We start from the raw sequence: 26,101 nt of genomic DNA on the forward strand, positions 1-26,101 counted from the left end.
AACCTTGATTTTCAAACCGTGAATTTGAATTTCGAAAACCGTCTTCGAAAATAATGCACCGTTGTCTAAGCTGTAGCCACGCCGATTATTCTAAAACCGTTTTCTTAAAACAAAATTAACCATTTTGAAAAGACAATCCTTAGCAAATCTCACTTTTTGAAATTTTTTAGTTTCGAAAATCCTCTTTAAATAATAACATCCTACATATCAGTCCACCTATCCGATTCAGCCTCGAGTCAAGTCGAGTTGAGTTCGAATCAAAGTCGTCTAGGTAACGTCGAGTCTTCGCCGAAGTTAGTACCTGCCCTCTGTTCTAGGTCGTGTCGCCTAATTGTCGCGACATCCTCAATGGCGTAGCTAGTGTCGAAACGGGTCAGGTCTTAAAACCGTCATTCCCCTATATTACGGGTCATACGTCAAGTTTGTATACATGTCTTGTCCAATGGCGTCTCGCCATCAACAAACCTCCAAATCTCGTCAGAAGTCGTTCGTCTAGGCATCACCTTGCCAAAGTCGATACTCGACTCTAAATTCTAAACCGTCCACGATGAGGTCAATCGCGAGAACTCATCAACAATTTGTCAAGAATTCATAATCTAGTCACACCGCGTCGTCTACACGATAAAACTTCCTTTTGTACAAATGTGTTGTACTTGCCTACGTTTGTACAATATCTCGCCAAGGCAAATTATAACGCTTGTTGTTATGTCAAATAGGAATCCCTTGGGTGCCATTGATCGTCAGCAAGAAACTCAAGAAGTCGATCAATCTTCATCCGCCATTACTTCCGCCGAAATCAGCAACCTGGTCCTATGACTCCTAGCTACCGTGGAAAACTTGAGCACTCGTCTCTTCCATGTTGGGGACAAACTTTCAACTTGGAAATTTCCTTCTTCTGATATTGAGCAAATGGTTAAGCTCCTCGAAAATCAGTTGCTTGCCAATAGCATGACCAACCCTAATGGAATGCAACCAAAATCACTAAAGCCAACTCCTTAGGTGCTCGACCAAACAAAACAAGACGACCCCGTCCTTCCCTGTTTTGGGCATACCTTACGTTACCCTAATCTCTAATGGAAACCTCAAGCCGATTGGTCGAACTCTGGACCTCTCCCAAACAAGCGAGGGCGAAGATGGGACGGAAAACTATTTTGTCAGTATCACCAAGATCGCGGAAAATATACTGAGATGTTTCTCCCTCTAAAAGGCGTCATCCTTGGTATTACTAAAAAGGGCGAATTACCACTACCTCCCTCAGCAAAAAACAAGAACAAGGCTCGTGAAAACCCTATTAATGACAGTAAGGATAATTCATGTAATTGATGAGGATGGCGTACAAAGCGGTATACTTATGCTCTCTGTCACCATCAACAACATGTTCTCAAAGCTGCAAGTGGCTATTGATCATGACTTGAACACCCTAATGACTAATTTGGAGAAAGGGTCTGGTAAAACGAAGAATGATGCTAAAATAGACCACCAAGGACAAGACCAACTTTTTATTCACCTACCAATAATGAGTACTGAAAATGAGGAATTATCTGATGGTTCCCACAACCATGAACCCACAAACAAAGAAGATGAAATTGCCTCACCAAAATACCCTTCAAAATAGCAAGCAACATCCCAAAGACTTTTCGATAATGACCAAATCCTGTTTCCGCCCAGCGTTGACAAAAATAAAACTCACAAAAACATCCATAAAAAAACCAATGTTGGAACCATGGGAAAACATCAGAGGTCATTCACAAATCTGGAAATGCCATACAATACCGCTCTCGAGATACTTGCTTTAAAAGGGCTACTACAACTTGGCGGTCCGACTCCAGACCCACCAGAAGACAAGAAAATTCGATTCTGGGAAGGTAATGCATACTGGATGTACCACCAAGGCCGAGGTCATAACACAGGGACTTGTTTTGCTTTGAAACAAGTTATTCAAGATATGACTCAAGCTGGTAGAATCTTATTTGCTACTTGCAGCTAAGACAATCCTCCTGGATGTCTTAAGTCAAACGAGAAAGTTGAACGTCCTAAAAGGATATTCACTAATCTCGGCACAATTAATGCCGTAGCTCTTCCAAGGCTTATGATTGAAGGGACGCTACAACCTATTGGTCCCATTCCAGATCTAAAACCAGAAAACATAACCCGATTTTGTAATGGCTGCGCATATTGTCGATATCACAGAGGCAAGGGGCACAACATTGAAGCGTGCTACGAGCTCAAGCACGCCATACAAGATGGAATTGAGGAGGGCATGTTTTTTGACTTACTTCTAACTATTTCAGACAAAGAGACCGGGCGGCCTTATAAAAGATGGAATCGATTTAGATGATCGAGAAGATGAGCATTCTACCAATCATTTGGTTAAAAGGAGAAAGGTAGATTCACCACCATCCTATTAATCAGGAGTGGGAGCCTTATTTTAATATGTCATTGACTGCCTTCACCCAAATTATGCATCCCGTTTGAATAGTTGTAACATTAAAAGCGTCAAGCACCTATCAGCAAAAATTGCTCGCATCGATGAAATCATTAAAAGAGGTTCAACTTTTGTGACAACTCCCGATAAGAAGGCCTTCCGCATCACTAAAGTAAAATATGCGGAACCTTCGCTAGAAAGGGCTACACACCCACGAAGACTATTATCAGACTTGGGCATGCCTTATGCCGTTGCTTTTAGAGGGATTCTCTCTGAAGGACTAATCCAACCAATTGGCCCCATTCCAGACCCTACACTCGAGAAGAGAGGACACTTTTGGGACAGTTCCCAATATTGCCTATTCCACAGGGGTAATGGGCACGATACAAAGATGTGTTAGAAGCTCAACCATATCACCCAAAACATGCTAGATCGTGGCAAGTTTTCATTGTCAACCCTAGATCATTTAATGGAAAAGAATGGTCCCCATGGGCGTCCTACTCTGCGAAAACAGGAAAGCCTTCTAGGATCTTATCCTTCTACCATCCCAAACAACGGCAATGAAGTGCTCAAGTTGATCAATGCTCAAGACCGAACATTCAAGCCGCTGGATACTGAGAAGGGGATCTTGGAAGAGGAAATTGATGACTAGGAGTCCGTATCTGAGATCAAGTCAAAGTCCGAATTCGAGTCTTAGGCTTTCTCATATTTATCCTAGTGTCTGTCTTTCTATTCTTAAGCAACAAACTGGGGGTTATCCCACAAGTCACGTGTATTGCTCGAGTCTATGTTAACCTCTTTTTTATCTAAATTAAAGCAAAAATTTTAGCTCATATATTCTTTTCTCTTCCTTTACTATTTCCCGTGACAACGAGAATTGATTTGTGAATTGATTTTAAAACCACACGTTCCAATTCAATGTGAGTACACTCAAGTGACATTCCGTACCGGGTCATCAAAGGACCCGAAACTCCGTGTCCATTTCTTTACCTATTCCATGCCTGGCAATAGAAACCTTACATTCTGACTGAGTTTAGAACGAGCATTTATCAAAAGGATTCTATGACGAACCCAGAACATCTCCCTATTTATGATCAATGATTAAAGGCAAGCTTATTCCCCACAAAACATCTCATCACAAGGTACCAACCTCTCACCTCTTGTACGTCTCTAACTGTACCTTCGCCATCCTCGAGCGAAGAACAGGAAGTACGAATAGACCCAAGCCTTCCAATCTCCAACCAAATCCAAAGCCAAAACAAAACCAAAGCCAAAGGCGTTTGATTCACCGAAGGTCCAAATCCAAAGCCAAAAGCCGAAACCAAGGCCAAAATGTAATTCAGCCAAAGCCAAAGTAAAAGCAAAAGCTATTCACCCAAAGCCAAAACCAAAGCCAAAGCCAAAGCCAAAGCCAAAAACTACTCAAAAGAAAACAAGACTAAACCCTTTTCAAAAGGTTGAAGTCCAAAGAAAGCACCAAAAATCCAGAACCAATAAGCCAAAAACATCAAAACACCGAAACCTAAGATCAAAGAGCTTTGAAAAAAAGGCTCGGGACTAGTAACCAGCAACGCATCTAACCTTTATTCACACCAAAATCCGGGACCAATAAGTCCAAAACACCAAGACACCATAACACCAAGACTTGATGTCAAAGATCTAAAATAAGAGCTCAAGCCTAGCCAACTAACAATACACCCAACCTCTCTTCACCCCTAAGTCCTTCTTGAGACTGTTACAGGGAGACCTATCTAGGATTATGCGGATTCCCCTCAAGCTCGTAATATCACACCTTAACCTTTCACTACCAAATACGGAAATCTGAACCAGCTTTATGATGTGACTCATATTTGAGCATATTTAGTCCCCGAATTAGCCTCGTTCCTATGCTTTTTAGTTCATAATTGGGTCATTTACTATCTTTAGTTTCCCATTTTGCATATTCTTTGAGGTTTTGTTTCCTTGGTAGGAGAGGAGTGCAAACCTTGCATTTTCATGGCAAAATAGAGCTAAATTGATCGAATTCAATGACCAAGCATCAAAGGGAAGACGATACTAGAAGGCCTATATATGTAGATAATAAAGTAGATTGGGCAATGATGAAAGGATCCTTGCATCCTCAACAAGATCCCCGAGGATTGTTGAGGAAAGAAGAGAAGAAAAGTGCCTGACCCAGGATTCGAGCGGCTCCCTGCCAATCCGAGCGTCATGCCTTGCCACAATCCGAGCGTTCCGATGCCAAGACGCTCGTCTTGAGGCCAACCAAACCAAGCGTCTCTCCTCTGATCCGCTCGGATTCCCTTGCAGACTCCACCGTGCCTACTGCCTAGACGCTCGGGACGAGCGTATTTCCTTGGGACTAGCAAAACGGAGATGAGCATCTCCTTGGAGAGGAGCACTTCCTCAACTTTTCTTAAGGGTCTTAATAGTCATTTAAGCCCTTAGTAACCCTAATATTTGTACCTAATCTCTGGTATAAATACCCCATTGTACTACCTAGATTAGCATCTTATCTTAATCAAGTCTTAATACTCTTTTATGTCATCTTAATACTCTCTTAATCTTGTAATCAACTCTTAATCTAGCATCAATACAAATCTCATTTCTTAATCTTTCCTTAATTTCTCTATTGTTCATCGTTTATTTTGGGTAATTAGAAGATTACTTGGGTTTATTTGTAGGATTGACAACCTTCCATCAATCATCAAGTACTTCTATTATTCTTTGCTTTATTATTTGGAATAATCTTTATAGGTATAATTCTCTCTTAATCCTTTTTAATTAATGTTAATCATCTTCATTTGTTTATCATGTTTTGCCTTGCTAGTATGATTGACAACCTTGTTAGCATGTTAAACTTGATAATGAGTGAGTAGTTTCCTTAACTAGGGTTAATGGGAAATTAGGGGAAACCAACATGGGGATTGATTCATGCTTAATCTAATATGTTTTCATAATTAATTTGCTTACTTGTTGTGATTCCAACTTATGCACATGTTATGTTTGATGAAATACGAGCCTATGAATCCTTGCATTTTTTACCCATCACTTACCTTTTCAATGAGACTTGTAAGACATAAACCAACTCGAGTCTCATTAGACCATGCATATAGTTGGATAGGGAGGATTAAGTCGACTTGTAGGTGTTGTACAATCTAATTGATTCGGCTCCGGGACCCAAACCTTCTTAGGGATTGTAAGATATACACTAACTCGATCCCATCACAACAATAAGTGCTTCCATCTAGTTGAGAACATGTTTGTATGATCAAATCCCAAGAATCCCCTATGAACCCATGACACCCTAGTGCTTTTAATCAATTGTTTACATCTCATTTTAATCATCTTGTTTGTTTTCATTACTTTATTTACATTGTTGTTTAGTTTAGTTGATCTCCTATCTCAACCCAAATTGTGACACCCTTAGATACAACCATTTGCAATCGAAAATCCTACATCAATACCCGTCCCTTGGGATCCGACCTTTACTTACCTCTTTACTAAGAGTAGAGTAGTTTGTGAAGTTATAAATATTGTTTTGGTCAAGGTAACTTTTGACGACAAGTACAAAACCGACGAACCACATTATTTGCCAACCCTTTCTTGCTCAGGCCACATCAAGCCTGAGACCCCATTCTGTACCACATCACAAGTTGTAACCCATCAAACTAAACACCACAAAAATACAAGCTTCAGATTTTTATCTGTCAAACAAGCCTCTTATTACCAAGATTCACATTCCAAATATCCCAACCATTTTCACCCTGACCCAGATATAGAGTCTTCGAATACTTTTCTTTTCGGAATGGGACATGCCTAATTCATTCATAGGGTCCACTTTTTAGTGTACTCACATGACAAGGAACATTTTTACAAATTATGCCTCTTCGATTAATGATCAAGGGGCAATTCTCTTTAATCAATTTCTTCAGTCCACAAACGGGATTAACCGTCGTGACCCTCACACTATAAAGGTCTATCAGCTAGCTTAGGCACACACACAAGAACTACAGCCTGGTTTGATTTTGCAACACGCGAATACGTAGGCAGTCCTATTACAAGTACACAACCACACCCCCACACACCTTCATTTTACAATCCATTTTTTCACACCATCAAGAACTATGATCTGCTTTAATTTCGAAACACGCGAATACGTAGGCGGTTCTATTAGAAGGATATAACCGCATACTCCGTTCACAACCGCACACCACTTTCACAACCGCACACCCTTTTTACAACCGCACCCCTTTTACAACATTCCAACCCTCGAATAACCAGCTCAGAACTACGATCTGTTTTGATTTCGCTTAAACGCGAATACGTAGGCAACCCTCTAACGAGGATACAAACATCCCTTTCAGACATCACTCTCAATCCATCACTTACGACCATCCCTTTCAAAATGCCTCTTTCAATCCATCATTCCCAGTCCATCACTTTCAATCCTTAATTATAATCTCTTATAAAAAACCCCTTTCGATCTCAAGCATCACCATAATTCCTCAAAACCAGCCCACCCAGCTGCAAACTTAATCTTATGCCTCTTTACTACGGGCTCCTCCTTTAAGACATCGCCCAGTCTTCCTTTCGCTAAGTTGTCGTCTTTTCACTCTAGGGGCTTCTCTTTCAAGACGCTGCCCGTCTTTCATCCTCAAACACCGTTTGGGTCTCAACTAATATCAAAAATAAACCACCTTTAGCCTAGTGCTCAGTTTGGACGGTGGCAAGATGTTGGTTCTGCTCTCCGACTCATCATACCTCGTGAAGGGATATCAAACTAGCAAGCGGTACCAAAGATGTCCGAAGAAGATGTTTGATTCGTGCTTTTGCAATTCCTCTGGCGAGTAGAGCTTCAACCTCAGCAATTTGATGCGCGTTATCACCCATTCTTGGCTAGGAGTTGGACATATGTAAACAAAACCTGTCCAAGTCATCCCCGTCTCGTGTTAAACCTAAGCTTGTGTCACGTCTGTCTGTCAGTCTACGTCCATGTTAGTCAATCTCATGACAACGCATTTGTCTCTAATCTATCGAATCATAGATCTATGACCAACAAATTCAAACTCTTAACAGCTTTTAGGTTGTTTAGCCTATGCACTATAAATCCCCTTAGACTCTTTAATCTTTCCTTAGTTTTCTTGACCTCTTTCGAACTTTTTTGGAGAAACCTCTCTAGACTCCTTAAGCATATCCAACATCAACCTATAATTTAAACTCTCTATTTTCGTCCCTTTGGTTTGCCATACATTAAGCCAGTAAGAAGTTCCCTAAAGACTCTAGGTCTAACCCCTTAGACTCCCTAGGTTGTCAGATATCAGCATGTTGCCTAAATTCTTTTGTCTAGACCCACTCGATGTTATCCAATATGGTCCCTAGAAATCATCCAACATGAATCCTTCAGGAGGTCCATATCTTCCTAGCCTCTCCCTTAGATTTACTAGTCTAACCCTTCGATGATCAAGTCTCTACTGTGCATCCTCTAGGAGGTATCCCAGGTATGATCTCTTCTTATGGCCGGCGAACCTCTGTCATCGCCTCGGGGAAGGACGGCATCTCCATAGACACCGTAGTACCAGCTGGACCCGCTGATGTGACTCATATTTTTACACTTTTAGTCCCCTAACTAGCCCCGTTCCTATTTTCTTGCATATATTAGGGTCATTTCTTATCTTTAGCTTCCCACTTTGCATATTATGTGAGGTTTTGTGTCCTTCGTAGGAGTGGAATGTAAGCCTTGCATTTATGGAGCAATTTGAAGCTAAATGGATCACATCTAACGACCAAGCATCAAAGAGGAGACCGATACTAAAGGCCTAAGTAGATAGAACAAGTATAATGGGCAATAATGAAGACCCCCACGACCCCTCAATGATCCCCACGGATCTTGAGGCAGTCAAGAGAAGAGAAACCACGCTGCCTAATGATCCGGGCGTCCCAGAGCTGCCCGAGCATCCTGAAGCTCAGACCGGGCGTCCCGAGGCTCAAACCGGGCATCCTGAGGCTCAACCCGAGCATCCCACAAGCAGGACGGGAGGCTCTCTATAGGAAGGTCGTGAGGCTCCTTGAGGACTTGCAAGGGGTTAATTTCATTTTTAGGGACTTAATCGTCATTTAAGCTCTTAGTTACCATAATACTTGTACTTAGTATAAATACCCCCATTGTGTTACGGGATTAATCATGAAGTTAATTTACCAATTCCTAATCTAGTTTAGTAGAGCTTATTAGTTGTAATCAGATAATTCAGTATTAATCAAATCTTAATCTCTCTTTAATCATTCAAGTGTTCTTAGATTTAGTTGGGTAATTTGAAGACTATTTAGGGTTTATTGAAGAATTGACAACTCTTCATCATTCATCATGTTTTCTTCTATTATTATTTGCTTATTAATTGGATCATCCTTAAGTTGGTATAATTCCTTTTACCCTTGCTTAATTATTGTTCATTGCTTTACTCCAACCAAATCCAAAGCCTAAACAAAAACCAAATCCAAAGGCATTCGATTCACCGAAAGGCCAAATCCAAAGCCAAAAGCCGAAACCAAGGCCAAAATGTAATTCAGCCATAGCCAAAGCCAAAGCCGAGATACAATTCACCCAAAGCCAAAACCAAAGCCAAAGCCAAAGCCAAGAACTACTCAAAAGAAAACAAGACTAAACCCTTTTCAAAAGGTTGAAGTCTAAAGAAAGCACCAAAAATCAAGAACCAATAAGCCAAAAAAATCAAAACACTGAAACCTAAGATCTAAGAGCTTTGAAAAAAAAGGCTCAAGACTAGTAACCAGCAACGCACCCAACCTTTATTCACACCAAAATCCGGGACCAATAAGTCCAAAACACCAAGACACCATAACACCAAGACTTGATGTCAAAGATGTTGGAGTTAGTGTCCTCCACAATAGTGCGTTTATATAATAAATCTCATTAAAGGAATATCATCAGATATTTGATTATTTGATCCTCGTCAGTTGATTAACGTAAATCGATAACGGTTGGATGACTAGAGTTTGACGTTATTGTCGTGAGACGGCGGTGATCAACTGACCCCTTTCGGTCACACCTATAGAAACGAACCCCAATTGATAACTAATTAATTGTATAAGATACAATTTATTTAGTCCCTTGATTTATTGACTAATAGGTTAGTCGATTATTTTTAAAGAGATTTCGAGTTGCGAACTCGAGGCACGACAGTTATTATTTAATTATGCGATAATTGAATAATAAATTTTGGGAGACGGGTTTTAGTTAATTAATTGTTAAATCACTAAAATTGTACTAATTGATTAATGTGATTAATATTAGTACGTAAATAATATGTGTAGCGGTACACGTATATTTACGGAGTGATTTGGACGAAATTAATTGGAAACATTTAAACATGAAACGATGTTTAAATAAAATTTACACGTATTTGTGCGACAAATATAAGAACCAAAATGGACCCGTAAATGGGACATTGGACCGTGTAAATGGAGTGTAGTCGATGATTATAATCATAATCATTTCACTTTACTTGTTTTTCTTCCATAGGTTGTCATAACATCATTATGCATGTCATAAAGATTGGACAAAAAAAAAAAAGAAAAATCACTCCCTCACTCCACCTCACTCCACCTGCAATTTCTTCCTTATATACTCCAAATTGTTGTTCATTTTTACACACTACACTTTGAACATTTTGCATGTGTACATCTCTCATCTCTCTAAAAATAATAAAACCCATTATTTACTAAGTTGTTAGTAAACAAATAATCACTAAGATTGTTAGTATTATTTACATATTATCAAGGGTTAATTTTACAAGTATCTAGTTAATACTTGTAAGATTATTTTGGGTGGTTTTCTTGGGTGCAATATGAAGGAGACGTTCTTGTTGAAGGTTTTTCTAGTAGGATCATCCACCTTTATTTAGCTCAAGAATAAACAGGATAGGTGATCTAGTTTGTGCCCATTTTTACCATAAAAATCAATGTAAGGAAATTATTTTTCCTTAATCTTTATTTTTATGCTTTTATATTTGCATGCATGTTACATAGATCACTAAATGAACATATTATGAGATAATTTGTTACTAATTAGAGAGTCCAATTAGGATCTATGATCTTTTAAGTGGTATCAGAGATAGACTTGTAATTTGCATGTTGCTTTTAAGCATATTAATAAATTATGAGATAATTTATAAAAACTCAAAAATTATGTTAGATGCAGTTTTAGCATGAAACGTTTTGGGCATGCATACCTACTGATCTCAAAAGATTTGTGGTAAATTTTGGTGATTTATGAAGTTATTTTGCTATTTTTAATGATTTTTGGTAGAAAATCGAGTCAAAATGCCGTATTTTAGTTAAGAGTTGACTACAAATAGTTAAAAGTTGATTTGGGTCATGAAATTTGATACGTGCATTTTATATAGTCTTTTTAGCCTATTTTATGCACGTATTTCCATGCTTTAATCGTAGTTTTATGCTACGAAATGCCCCGAATATGCTACTTTGGGTTATTTTGTCTTATTTGCAGGAATGAACCAGAAAGTAGTGAAATCAAGCCTTTTACCGTCCGTTTAGCATGCATTTGGAGGAAGAGTGAATTTGGAGCGGGAATGTAGCTATTTTGAGATGCGCAAAGAAGAAAGATAGCTAGGCGAGCAAAGGAAGAACTTCAAATTGCTAGTGCCAACTTTGAAGAGCTATATCTAGAGTTCTACAATAGATATTCAGGTGATTCCAATTGGAGATGAAATCTTGTCCTCTTAGCTTTCCAACTCCACCGGAATCGCCCTGTTTGCCCAAGTAACGAAGAAATGGCAGCCGTTTGAAGTTCAGTGCGCAAAGCAGGAAAAGTACTCGATCGAGTAGATAAATCACTCGATCGAGTACTAGCTACAGCGAGAAGATATTAGTCGAGAATAATTAGATTATATCTTAGTTTTATCTTATAATTAGATTAATAATAATTATCTCTCATTATATAAGAGATACTAAGTTAGACCTAAAGTATTCATTCATTCCCTGGAGCCAGTAGAGGGGACGTACGACTGCTTGTTCTTCATTTTCTTTATTTTTCGGATCAATTGTGACTGCCCTTTGGATTTTGTTCTTCCCTTATACTTTTGCTACTCGGATTCAGATTGTATTGGTATTATTATCCTTCTTTAAATCTTTAATCCCTTCTATCGCTTTAATCCCTTCTTCCCTATATTAGTTATCGTAATTATTCTAATTCAATTCTCTTTAGTCTTTTATTATGTTGAATTTCAATTATCTATTTCTGGTTATTGTTAATTCGTTGGCCATGAGTAGCTAATTTTCTTATGCTAAGACTATAGGGGATCCATAATTATGAAGGGAGAGTGATCGATTTATTGGGTTAATGCTAGTATAGTCTTTGTTGATTAAATGCTACAATTAACTGTAACCGTCTAATTGAGTCGACGCAATTAGACCTTTAATTCTTAGTGATCCTTGACCTGGACCGAAAGGTTGGAAAAGGCGAGACTAGTAGCGAACAATAGGGTATTGCAGTGAGGGCGAAAGTTAAGCTGTTTACACTTTAGGGTGAATTAAGGACCGAAAGGTGACGTTCACTACCCCTTAGACCGTATTTGCATTGACCTGAGACCTAGATTACTTAACTGAATGATTATGGTGAACCGTCTGTCTTAGCTGTTCCTTCTTTTTTATTTCCCTCTCCCTTATTCTCTTTAGTTTAGAATATCACTTTTAAAACCCCCATATTGTGACCCGTTACTCATAGACTAAAATTAGACAGATAAATCTTATTTTTGCCTCCCTGTGGAGATCGACCCTACTTGCCGCTGACTTCTGTTAGTTGTAACTTAGGTATTTATTTTTGGTACTGAAACGACTGTATCAAATTTTGGCGCCGTTGCCGGGGAGGCAGCGTAGTTTTATTTGTTTTTATTTAGTTTATTTCTTGTCTCAAGGAGCTTCGGTTCCTTGAGACCGTTATTATGTCTTTCGTTCTTCTCTTTCCGCAGGAAGAGAACGAAATTTTTGGTACTTATTTAGCCAGGTTTTTGGAGTGGCTCGAGCCCAGACGAGATGCATTTTCTGAACTCCAATTGTGCTGGACTATCTTCCGGGGTATGAATGACCCTACGCGAGCATACCTAGAATCTATTGGTAAGTGGGATTTCGAAGGAATCCCCGTAAATGAGGTATTAGAATTCTTTAATTGGTTTGCTGCTGAATCTCTTAAACCCAACTTTTCTCTTCATGTTGACTCAAATGAGGGGGTGGGTGAGACCTTAGAAACCAATCTAGGAAATGCTGACGGAGACATAGAGGAGACCATTAGCGTGGTTGACAATCCTTTTTATGAGGATAGTCTAGAACCCCTTTATGATTCTTGTAATGTTAGTGAGGACGATTTGGAGGCTCTCTTTGAGAACCTCCATCTTGACGAGTCTAGCGATGAGGAGAGTGATAGTCTAGAGGCTAAATGGGATACTTATGATGATATCGATGATGAGCCCATTTTAGGAGACCCCATTGACCCATTTGACTTTACCGCCCCATGCATTTGGGACGATTATCCACCTTCTCCCTTAGTTGACCAGACTCCTCCACCTCACAGTTCATACCCGTCTGAGCATCTTAATTCTACTCGCGTTATTTTTGAGTTAATTGCTCCTGAGCTCTCTAATTTTCCACCTGCGGATAATTTGAGCTTTTATATTCCGCCCTTAGCTGGAGGGCAGAATTACCTTGTGAATGATTTTAGGAGCTATCATAGGAAATTTGTTAGGCTTAAATGTTATTATATTTCAATTTCCTATGATATTACTATATTATGGTGCTACTTACAGTTTTGTGTAGCACATGCGCAGAAGTTTGACAGGTTGCTGCGAGCTTTGAGCTGCTTTGATTGGGTTCAATTGGAGTAGTTGGCTGAAAAAAGAGGTCGAGCTGGGACCTGTCTGAAACTAGCGCTACCCGGGAGGCAACCCGGAGATTTATTTTTAGTTGTTTTTCAAACATTGCATTTTATTTCAGTTGTGTGTAATAATTGGTCTTCGTACCATAGATTATATCAGTATGCTTGCTTTGTTAGTTTTGCGGGCTGTTTTTGTTGCGTCTTTTGCAGGAATATACTAAGGATCACTCGATCGAGTACTTTTTGTACTCGATTGAGAGCTTTTTGCTGCTGAAATCACTCGATCGAGTACATATATCACTCGATCGAGTACCTGAAAAAAAAAAAAAAAAAAAAAAAAAAAAAATTTACTCGATCGACCGGTCTTCCTCTCGATCGAGCTGTTTTGGACGGCCATTGCTCGACTTAGCTTCTTGCGACGATGTTTCGGAGCTATTAGTGACCTCCCATGTTGCTGGCTGGTTTGGGGAGGTCCCTTTATTCGCGCAATCTTGTGAGTTTTCCGCATTTACTCTCTTTTTCCTTTAGTTTGCATTTCCTTTCCATGTTTTGGTACAATGAGGGCATTGTACGGTTTGGTTTGGGGAGGTTTTGCATCCATATCTGTGTCTGCATCTTGTTTTTATTGCATTTCTGTTATCACATTTAATTTATGTCTGCATTGTTGTTTATTTCCATAAAAAATCAAAAATCTCATAAAAATTTAAAAATCCAAAAAAATTTCACGTTTATTTTTGCATATAGGTTGAGTCGGAACGGTAGATTTCCATGATGATAATGCACTATAACTTGTCTTTTTGCTTGAGCCTTGCACTTTCATTGATAGTTATTAGCTTTGTCATACGCATAATCTACGAGTTTCTGTTCAAATATAGCTGACTGTTTAGACTTGACCTGATAAATTGGCAAACTACTTAATAAATTCTGAGTTTTTAGAGCCCATAACTGGTGACATTCATGACCAGTTCATTAGGAATTGAGAGTAGTACTCCTTGCATAGCATGTTCGTCTCTTTTGCACTTTTATGACATTCAATTTCTTGTCAAATGCACATATTCGGGTTTGTGGTTGGTGTCACATGCAGGGAGGTGTTTGCAAATTTCCCTTTCCTTATATTTTTCACCCATTTAGCTCCACATTAGCCAAAACTTGCTTTTTTGACCCATTAGCTACATTCCAAATTAAGCCTGCCTAGTCAAGCTAGTTTAGTATGTTCTTTTGTGGTATGATTTTCCGTCTGCAGTTGGCCCATGTGTATTTTGTTTGGAGTTGGTGGAGAATAAGGGAAGGGAGTATGAAAAAAAAAGTATTGAAAAAGAAAAAAATAAAGAGAAGAAAACGTGAAAGTGAAAAAAAAAAAGAAGAAAAAGAAAAACCAAGGGTTGGAACGTGATACAGGATGAAAGAAAGGAAGAAATGAAAAGAATTGAAAGAAAAAAGGAAAAAAAATCAAATATCACGTTCACAGGAAGAAACCAGAGGAGGCAAAGTTTGGAAATTTTTTGAGGTGGTTTGATTTTTGAGTCCGTCTGTGCCTATTTCTATCTTGTGACGGTCTCACTCCTCCGTTTTATTCATATTTTTTGAGGAGATAGTGTTTTTGGATAGTGAGTTTTGTGCCAAAGAAGGGCACTTGTGTTTATTTCTTAGTCAGTTGAGATTCGGACGGTCTTATATGGTCCTGTTTAGAAACTAGCTTGACGCTTTTACCTCCACATTACCATAACTTGTTTTGCCTTTTCTCACCTGAACCTCACTATTCCCATATTATTTGTAAGCCCTCGGTTGTGACGAACATTATTGGTTGGAGTGTGTGCATAAGTACTTGAATTGTCTTTCATTTTTGTTGCATGCATGCTATGTAGGTCGCAGTTAGGTGAGTGACTGTCCTTTCTTCTCTCTTTTACATATAAACATTCACCCTTTGCTTCATGAGAGAAGAGTGACCACGAGAGAGTCCGATTTTGTTGGTCTTGCAAGGTCGATAGGTTGGCTATATTTTCGAACGACTTATAATTCGTTTGCGTCTCGACCGCTTAGCTTAAACTGTTAATCTTTGTTGCATTAAATTGGTTCAAGTAGACAAGTTAAGCTAGCTCTGAGTTATTTTTCCGTTCCATTAGCATATAGTTTTGAGTTTACTCAAGGGCGAGTAAAGGTTTGATTTGGGGAGATTTGATACGTGCATTTTATATAGTCTTTTTAGCCTATTTTATGCACGTATTTCCATGCTTTTATCGTAGTTTTATGCTACGAAATGCCCCGAATATGCTACTTTGGGTTATTTTGTCTTATTTGCAGGAATGAACCAGAAAGTAGTGAAATCAAGCCTTTTACCGTCCGTTTAGCATGCATTTGGAGGAAGAGTGAATTTGGAGCGGGAATGTAGCTATTTTGAGATGCGCAAAGAAGAAAGATAGCTAGGCGAGCAAAGGAAGAACTTCAAATTGCTAGTGCCTACTTTGAAGAGCTATATCTCGAGTTCTACAATAGATATTCAGGTGATTCCAATTGGAGATGAAAGCTTGTCCTCTTAGCTTTCCAACTCCACCGGAATCGCCCTGTTTGCCCAAGTAACGAAGAAATGGCAGCCGTTTGAAGTTCAGTGCGCAAAGCAGGAAAAGTACTCGATCGAGTAGATAAATCACTCGATCGAGTACTAGCTACAGCGAGAAGATATTAGTCGAGAATAATTAGATTATATCTTAGTTTTATCTTATAATTAGATTAATAATAATTATCTCTCATTATATAAGAGATACTAAGTTAGACCTAAAGTATTCATTCATTCCCGGAGTCGATAGGGGACGACGATTGCTTGTTCTTCATTTTCTTTATTTTTCGGATCAATTGTGACTGCCCTTTGGATTTTGTTCTTCCCTTATACTTTTGCTACTCGGATTCAGATTGTATTGGTATTATTATCCTTCTTTAAATCTTTAATCCCTTCTATCGCTTTAATCCCTTCTTCCCTATATTAGTTATCGTAATTATTCTAATTCAATTCTCTTTAGTCTTTTATTATGTTGAATTTCAATTATCTATTTCTGGTTATTGTTAATTCGTTGGCCATGAGTAGCTAATTTTCTTATGCTAAGACTATAGGGGATCCATAATTATGAAGGGAGAGTGATCGATTTATTGGGTTAATGCTAGTATAGTCTTTGTTGATTAAATGCTACAATTAACTGTAACCGTCTAATTGAGTCGATTTAATTAGACCTTTAATTCTTAGTGATCCTTGACCTGGACCGAAAGGTTGGAAAAGGCGAGACTAGTAGCGAACAATAGGGTATTGCGGTGAGGGCGAAAGTTAAGTCGTTTACACTTTAGGGTGAATTAAGGATGAAAGGTGACGTTCACTACCCCTTAGACCGTATTTGCATTGACCTGAGACCTAGATTACTTAACTGAATGATTATGGTGAACCGTCTGTCTTAGCTGTTCCTTCTTTTTTATTTCCCTCTCCCTTATTCTCTTTAGTTTAGAATATCACTTTTAAAACCCCCATATTTTGACCCGTTACTCATAGACTAAAATTAGACAGATAAATCTCATTTTTGCCTCCCTGTGGAGATCGACCCTACTTGCCGCTGACTTCTGTTAGTTGTAACTTAGGTATTTATTTTTGGTACTGAAACGACGGTATCAAAATTTTTATGGTGTTTCGTGCATGTTTTCTATAGATTTTATGTTAAATTTCGAAGGTTGGTTTGAAGTTTTGCATGTTTATTGATTTTATGAGATAAAAGTCGATAAAAGTGAAATAAATTAATCATATACTTGAACCAATTGTTCCTTCCCTTGATAAATTTATGTACATTTAAAAATATTATTTAAAAGTTAAATGTGAAATTTAAAACTGTGATTTCACCTTGTTTTGATGTTTATTGGTTTTAGTGGTTAAAAACCAATAAGTATCGATCTTTTTCTTCATAAATTGTATCCGAATTTTTGGGCAAATTTTCTGACATTTTGGTGTTCTTGAGAGTGTTACAGAATACTAAAAAAATTTGTTTTAATTTTTTTGGGTAATGTTTCAATTATTTTGGATTTATACTTAGAAGTTATGATTTTACCGATTAAATTAGCAAAATATCACCAAATCAAACTAACTATTCATCATTAAATTAGTGAGGACTAATTTTGAGGTCCAAAACAGTTTGGACAATTAGTTTGGACTTAAATGAGACTTAAGAGTTGATTATTGATTTTTACAAATTAAAAATCGATTAAATCCACAAAAACGAGATGGATACCAACGATTGATTGATAGGGCGATTTTGGCATCATTTTACTGCATTTTAAGTATATTTATTTAAGTTTAATGAATGATTGTCATTTATTTAAAGTATTTATCTTGTTGTACCTAGTATGACCTAGTTTATTTTAATTGTTATTACCCGAAATGAATGGGAATATCGATTTGTTTGTAATTAAATACGATCTCATATCGTCGGTTTGTAATTAATTAATATTTTTATTTTTTTATTAATTAATGTATAATAGGAATAGCTATGTAATTCAATTGTAATAGTTATTCTTACCGGCGTTTCCAAAAGACGGATTACATCGAGACGGAGTCTATTTTTGGAAGGTGTTCCAAATCCCAGAAGAAGGATCCACTTTTGGAATGAAGAGGCAAGGTACCAAGGAGTTGGTTTCCGATATGTACTAGTTTAGTTTATTTTAACTAGGTGGCCATACTAGAATTATTCGTATGCTTACTTGCTTGCTTGTTTTTATTTTCGCGCATGCTAAAATCGCCATTCACATGCATTTTATTTTCGCGGTTGTCAATTCACGTCATTTATATTCACCGACTTAGTTCACTTATAGGGAATTTATGACTAAATTGACAAGACCTCTCACATAACTAAAATTGAGATTAGCCTTACCAATTAGTAACACCTATGAATCCCTTGTTCATTAGAGCCACGCTCGCCCAAGCGGGGTGTTCTCGTTTTACCTTGGCTAAGTAGGGTGGTAAACGGTTATCACGCGCCAAAATTGGTTGGACTCAACGGGGTATAAGACGGTCTTGTATTCCGGGGCTAGTAGATGAATTTAAGGAAATTCGTCAACCAAGAGTTTTAGAGGTAGAATTAGTCAACCGTTGACTTACCGAATTTACACTATTATGGGATGTTTCGTCCAAGCGATGCTCATTTTTTTTAAATAATTGGGTCTTGGAATCATTTATATAATTTAGTGGGAGATCACTATATAAATGCTAAAACTTGTTAAACATGTTTTCACAAGTAATTTTAAAACAATGGATGTTAATTTTTTCCTTATTTGTTGTAGAATTTTAATTCGCAATGGCAACTTCTTCAACTCCATCGACTACTTCACTAGGCAAAGATTCATGGCTAAGGTCCGTAATGGACAAATGTATCTTAAAAGATGACGGTAGTAAATTTCTTGAATGGGAATCCAATATCAAAAGCGCCGCGTTGTCCGACAACGTGCTCACTTACTTAACCGATGCTCCTCCCATCGAGCCCGGTCCAAGGGCTTCATCGGCGGTGCGGACCGCCAATGATGACCATGTGAGGATGTCGAATGATATCAAAAATGTGTTGATATGGTCGATGTCCCCAATGGTCAAGCCATCATGCATTTATTTAAATGCGTACGAGATATTCACTCGTATGATTACTATGTTTTCACAAACACCTAAAGTCCGTCAATGCGATACGGCGGCACGCTTCTTTGAAGCTAAGCTTGAGAGGGGCCAAAAGGTTGGTCCCCATGTACCCAAAATTGTCGAATATGTCGACATCCTAGAGCGTCTAGGGTGTAAGATTCCTAAGACTCTTGTGGTGGATCGTATCCTCCACTCACTTCCCACCAAGTTTACCCACTTTAGGGTAAACTCAAACATGAATGACATGGATAAGAGTTATCATAAAATTCATGTACTCCTCACCCAAGCGGAGAGGGATATGGAAGCTAGTGGAAGTGAAAAAGGGGATGTTCTAACCATGAAGTTAAAGAACATGTCCCTTGGAGTTAAGAAGGGAAAGCAGAAGGAAAAGTCCCAATTCTAAAAATCGTCAAAGAAACAAGACAAGGGAAAGGGGAAAGCCGTTGAGAACGGCAATCCCAAGGCAAAAGGTGTCAAACTCTCCGAGCCTGAATGTTTCGATTGTAATGGGAAGGAGCATTATAGGAGGCGTTGTCCCAAATACTTAGGAGGATCTCAAGGAAGGGCGTGTGACGCCCATTTTTATGATTTCCTCTCTCTATGTGATAGACGTTAATTATGCTTTCACTTCCACTTGGGTACTTGATTCCGGATGTGGCTCTTGTTGGAGTTAGTGTCCTCCACAATAGTGCGTTTACATAATAAATCTAATTAATGGAATATCATCAGATATTTAATTATTTGATCCTCGTCAGTTGATTAACGTAAATCGATAACAGTTGGCTGACTAGAGTTTGACGTTATTGTCGTGAGACGGCGGTGATCAACTGACCCCTTTCGGTCACACCTAAAGGAACAAACCCCAATTGACAACTAATTAATTGTATGAGATACAATTTATTTAGTCCCTTGATTTATAGGCTAAAAGGTTAGTCGATTATTTTTAGAGAGATTTCGAGTTGCGAACTCGAGGCACGGCAGTTATTATTTAATTATGCGATAATTGAATAATAAATTTTTGGGAGACGGGTTTTAGTTAATTAATTGTTAATTCACTAAAATTGTACTAATTGATTAATGTGATTAATATTAGTACGTAAATAATATGTGTAGTGGTACACGTATATTTACGGAGTGATTTGGACGAATTAATTATGGAAGTATTTAAACATGAAACGATGTTTAAAATAAAATTACACGTATTTGTACGACAAATATAAGAACCAATATGGACCCGTAAATGGGCAAGTGGACCGTGTAAAATAGAGTGGTGGATGATTAGGAACATAATCATTTCACCTTACTTTATATACTACCATAAGTTATCTTATATAGATTTTGCATGTGATGTGAGATTAAAAATATAAGACAAATTGAACACTCCACCTCACCTACCCTCCCACCGGTTTTCCTCCCTTTATAGGCAAAATTGTTGTTCATTTTTTCTAGTGTTCACTTGTACACTTTGCATGTGATATCTTTATTTGGTCTTCCTCTCTCTAAAATAATATACATCTTTACTAAGATTGTTAGTATACAAATTAATATTTACTAAGAGAGTTAGTAATATTAAAATATTATCAAGGGTATAATTTTAACAAGTTTCTAGTTAAATACTTGTTAGTATTTTTGGGTTAAGTTCTTGGGTGCATCTTGAAGGAGATCTTCTCTTTGAAGATTTGTAAGGAGGATCATCCATTTGTTATAAGCTCAAGAACAAACTAGTAAGGTGATCTAGTTTGTGCCCATTTTACCATAAAATCAATGTAAGGAAATTGTTTTTCCTTAAACTTTCATTTTTATGCTTTTATATTTGCATGCATGTTACATAGATCACCTAAATGATAAATTATGAGATAATTTAATTTTTATTAGAGAGTCTAATATGGATCTATGATCTTTCAAGTGGTATCAGAGCATAGGCTTGTAATTTGCATGTTGATTTTAAGCATATTAATGAATTATGAGATAATTTATAAAACTCAAAAATTGTGTTAGAAGAGGTTTTAGCACGAAATTTTTGGGGCATGCATACCTACTGCTCTTAAAAGGTTTGTGGTTAAGTTTGGTGATTTATGAAGTTATTTTGCTATTTTTAATGATTTTTGGTAGAAAACCGAGTCAAAATGCCGTATTTTAGTTAAAATTGACTAAAAATAGTTAAACGTTGATTCGGCCCATGGAATTTTTATGGTATTTCATGCATGTTTTCTACTGATTTCATGCAAAAGGTTGAAGGTTGGTTCGAATTTTTTGCATGTTTATTGATTTTATGAGATAAAAGTCGATAAAAGTGAAATTAATTAATCATAATTTTGAAACAATTGATTCTGCCCATGATAAATTTATTTAAATTTAAAAATATTATTTAAATGTTAAAATTGAATTTTAAAATGTGTTTTCACCTTGTTTTGATATTTATTGGTTTTAGTGGTTAAAAACCGATAAATATCGATCTTTTCTTCATAAATTTTATCCGGATTTTTGGGCAATTTTTCTGACATTTTGGTATTCTTGGGAGTGTTCCAGAATACGCAAAATTTTTGTTTCAATTTTTTGGGTAATTTTTCAATTATTTTGGATTTTTACTTAAATACTATAATTTTACCGATTAAATTAGCAAAATATCACCAAATCAAACTAATTATTCATCATAAAATTAGTGAGGACTAATTTTGAGGTTCAAAATAGTTTGGACAATTAGTTTGGACTTAAATGAGATTTAAGAGTTGATTATTGATTTTTACATGTTAAAAATCGATTAAATCCACAAAAACCGAGATGGATACCAACGATTGATTGATAGGACGATTTTGGCATGATTTTACAGCATTTTAAGCATATTTATTTAAGTTGAATGAATGATTGTCATTTATTTAAAGTATTTATCTTGTTATACCTAGTATGGCCTAGTTTAATTTTAATCGTTATTACCCGAAATGAATGGGAATATCGATTTGTTTGTAATTAAATAAGATCTCTTATCGTCGGTTTGTAATTAATTAATAGTTTTATTTATTTTATTAATTAATGTATAATAGGAATAGCTATGTAATTCAATTGTAATATTTATTTTTACCGGCGTTTCCAAAAGACGGATTACATCGAGACGGAGTCTATTTTTGGAAGGTGTTCCTGAAAGAAATGTAGATCTATATACATATTTAACATACTCATATATGTCTAATTAATTTGTCATAAAATTAAAACGGATTTTATGCATGCAAACATTAATAAAAGAGAAGAGAAATAATGTCCTTACATTGTAGTATTTCGGTTTAGAGGGCACAAAAGAGATCACCTTTCTCTCTTGTTCTTGAGCTTATCCTTATGGAAGAACAAAGATCTAAGTATAAGATCTCTCCCTATGTATTATACCCAAGGCTTCTCTTAATTTGATTAATATTACAAATACTAGTATAATATTAATCTTATGAAAAATTGAACCAAAAATATTTGGTTTTATGCTCCTAAAACCGGGTAGGAGAGGAGAGATTATGGAGGATTTTTCTCTTTCTAAAACTCTTATTTTAGATGAATAAGAATAATAATTCACTAGTATTTTTCTCTAAGTGAATAATAGGTAAAATAAGAAGAAAAATCACTAGGATTTTTCTCTTCCCAAAACCGGTGGGAGTGGAGGAGAAGGAGAGCCAATGCATGCCCATATTTGTCTTCACAAGATGAATAGGGTTGCATGGCTATTATAGCTTTTTCATCATTATGTTTTCCATTTTAAATATAAACATAATTTTAGCCTAATGCTCCTCCATTATTTCGGCATTTTGACATAATATGGATTCCATATTATTTTGTCAATTGTCAATATGTCACATGTCATGTGTGACATAAATTTGTTATGTATTTTTAACATATTAAAAATCAACGTATTATTAAAAATACGTCACATACAAAAATGACTTAGTAATTTCATAATTACTTGTGCCAAAATATTTTACCATTTATAAATCACAACAGATTGTATTTATATCAATTCATTCAAATTTAATTGTTACATTAAACAATTTATTTCATCCGAGTAATTATACAATTTAATTACTCAGACCGTATCTCATTTAATCACATTTCAATATGATACGTAAATTTTACTTCCAAAATCGTCCGTCAATTTTCAAGTAATTTAATTAACTCGTAACATTATACGATTAATTAAATAATCAATTAAGAGTGTCGCCCTTTAGGTATGACCTAGGGGGTCAACTGATCACCACCGTCACACGACAGTAATGTCAAACTCTAGTCACTCAATCATTACCGATATATGTTGACCAGTTGACAAGTAACAATATTACTTCCCAATTGTATTCATTTTAATGAGACTTAAACATGTGATCATCATGATCAACGTCGTGATCGCATTATTGTCGGAGGACACATATTCCAACAATCTCCCACTTGTCCTCGACAAGTGTGCGTCACCAATTCTCTTGTCCTATTACTATCTCCCACTCAATGCAAGGTGTCTTTCGGTCGTACTTGCAAGTGATCATATCGAGAGTGGTTTCCTCGATCCGGAGAATAAGCGATTGACCGGATTTATCCACACCGGATACCTTCCGAGCGTGGCCACGCATTTCCGATTCATTACTCCTCGAGTGGCCCCGAGATATTGTTATAACCCCGACTAGGGGTGGACAATTCCTATCGCACTCATTCCCTTCGACTAGCCACAGCCATCATAACCCAAAATATGCCCATTTGACCCCATTTACGAAGGTCGTAGTAACATAAATCAAAGTTAATCTGAAACTGTGCCATCTTAGGAGAATAGTCTTTAGTCAAAGAATCGACTCATTTGAATACTATAGTAGCTCTTGCCACGACCAGGCTATATAAATTTGCCAGAACTCTATAAGCGGTCATTAGGCCCGACAAAATGTTCCTAACAGTCTGCCTATGTGATCGACTAGCCATCTCACATGACTCTATGGCACTTGAACTTGGCATCAATCGCCTCACACTCTAGTCACTTCGAGACGTCACCTCATACAAGTGACTATGGGCAAATACTATGTTAATCCGTGTTCACTTTAACGGGGTTCAATTGTCTCTACAACCCGTTTGGATGTAACAAAGTATAAATTAAAGATAAAAGACAAATGTGATTATGAACATGAACAAAAACAACACTTTTATTTCATTTCAAAATCTAACAGAAATTTGGTACACGTTTAAGTCCCATGGACGTAACATGCCCATCATGCTTAGCCTGCGATAAAGGCTTGGTGAGCGGATCGGCTATGTTGTCATCCGTCCCAACCTTACAAATCGCAATTTCCTTTCTTTCAATGAAATCTCTTATTACATGATATTTTCTAAGTACATGTCTAGATCTATTACTAGACTTCGGCTCCTTAGCTTGGAAGATCGTCCCACTATTATCACAATAGAGAGTGATGGGATCATCGGCGGTAGGTACTACTTTTAGACCTTCCGTGAATTGCTTGATCCACAGAGCTTCCTTGGCAGCCTCGATCTTTGCTATGTACTCAGCCTCCGTTGTTGAATCCATGATTCTGACTTCCTTGAAGCTTCTCCACTTACGGCACCACCATTGAGCATGAAAACAAAACCAGCTTGTGATTTCATGTCATCTCTATCTGTTTGAAAACTTGAGTCCGTGTATCCAGTAACACGCAACTCATTGTCTCCTCCAAATACAAGGATAGAGTCCTTAGTTCTTCTCAAGTACTTAAGGATGTTCTTGACAGCAATCCAGTGACTCTCACCTGGATTTCCTTGATATCTACTCGTCATGCTCAAGGCATACGAGACATCAGGACGTGTGCATATCATGGCATACATGATTGATCCAACAGCGGAAGCGTAAGGAATCAACTTCATGCGTTCAACATCATGGGGTTCGGAGGGACATTGAGTCTGGCTCAATATCGTTCCGGTTACCATAGGTACCAAACCCCTTTTGGATTTGTCCATGCTGAATCGTCGAAGAATCTTATCAACATAAGACTCTTGACTTAGTGCCAATATCCTCTTGGGTCTATCTCTATAGATCCGGATACCTAATATGCGTTGTGCCTCTCCTAAATCCTTCATTTGGAAGTGGTTACCTAACCACTTCTTAACGAAAGACAACATCGGAATATCATTTCCAATGAGTAGTATGTCATCGACATACAAGATTAGGAACACAACATTGCTCCCACTAAATTTCATGTATAAACATGGTTCCTCAACATTTCGAGTGAAACCATTTTCCTTTATAACATGATTGAATCGATGATTCCAACTTCTAGATGCTTGCTTAAGACCATAAATGGACCTCTTAAGCTTGCACACTTTGTTAGGATTTTTAGAATCAACAAAACCTTCGGGTTGTATCATGTACACCTCCTCTTCTAAATGCCCATTTAGAAAAGCGGTTTTGACATCCATTTGCCAAATTTCATAATCATGAAATGCAGCGATCGCTAACAAAATCCGTATGGATCTTAGCATGGCTACGGGGGCGAAGGTCTCATCATAATGGAGACCTTGGACTTGGGTAAATCCTTTTGCCACTAGCCTAGCTTTGTAGACATCGTCATGTCCTTCTATGCCATTTTTGACCTTGAATATCCATTTGCATTGGAGGGTCTTGCCCCTTTAGGCAAATCTACCAAGTCCCAAACTTGGTTTTCAAGCATAGAATCCATTTCGGACTTCATGGCTTCAAGCCATAGGGTGGAATTAGGACTAGAGATTGCGGCCTTGTAGGTGGCGGGCTCGTCACTTTCCATAAGCAACACATCGAGTGTTCCATCTTCCTCGATAAGTCCCACATATCGATCGGGATGGCGAATTACTCGGCCCGTCCTTCTAAGTGGAGGAGGTATTACCGCGTTAGACGACGAAGGAACATCTTCTTGCATCTCTACCTCGGTTTGTGGCTCTTGAACTTCATTAAGTTCAAAATTTCTCCCACTCTGTCTTTTAGAAATAAATTGACTTTCTAAGAAGACAGCCTCACTAGACACAAACACTTTGTTTTCTTGAGGTTTGTAGAAGTAGTATCCTCGACAATGCGAGGGGTAACCTACAAAGGTGCATTTTTCGGATCTTGGGGCAAGCTTATTGTCGGCTTTAGTTTTGACGTAAGCATCAC

At 37.5% G+C, this 26,101-nt stretch overlaps 1 protein-coding gene across 1 annotated transcript in view; it reads left to right on the forward strand.

Moving 5' to 3' along the window:
- The first annotated feature begins 1,723 nt into the window (after positions 1-1,723).
- LOC141638485 (uncharacterized) overlaps positions 1,724-26,101 on the forward strand; it is a 38,939-nt gene continuing 14,561 nt past the window's right edge. The window contains exon 1 of the mRNA XM_074447899.1: positions 1,724-1,865. Coding sequence (XP_074304000.1) covers positions 1,724-1,865 — 142 coding nt within the window. The remainder of the gene's footprint in view (positions 1,866-26,101) is intronic.

The sequence above is a fragment of the Silene latifolia genome, unplaced genomic scaffold, assembly GCF_048544455.1.
Source record: "Silene latifolia isolate original U9 population unplaced genomic scaffold, ASM4854445v1 scaffold_20.1, whole genome shotgun sequence".
NCBI lineage: Eukaryota > Viridiplantae > Streptophyta > Magnoliopsida > Caryophyllales > Caryophyllaceae > Silene > Silene latifolia.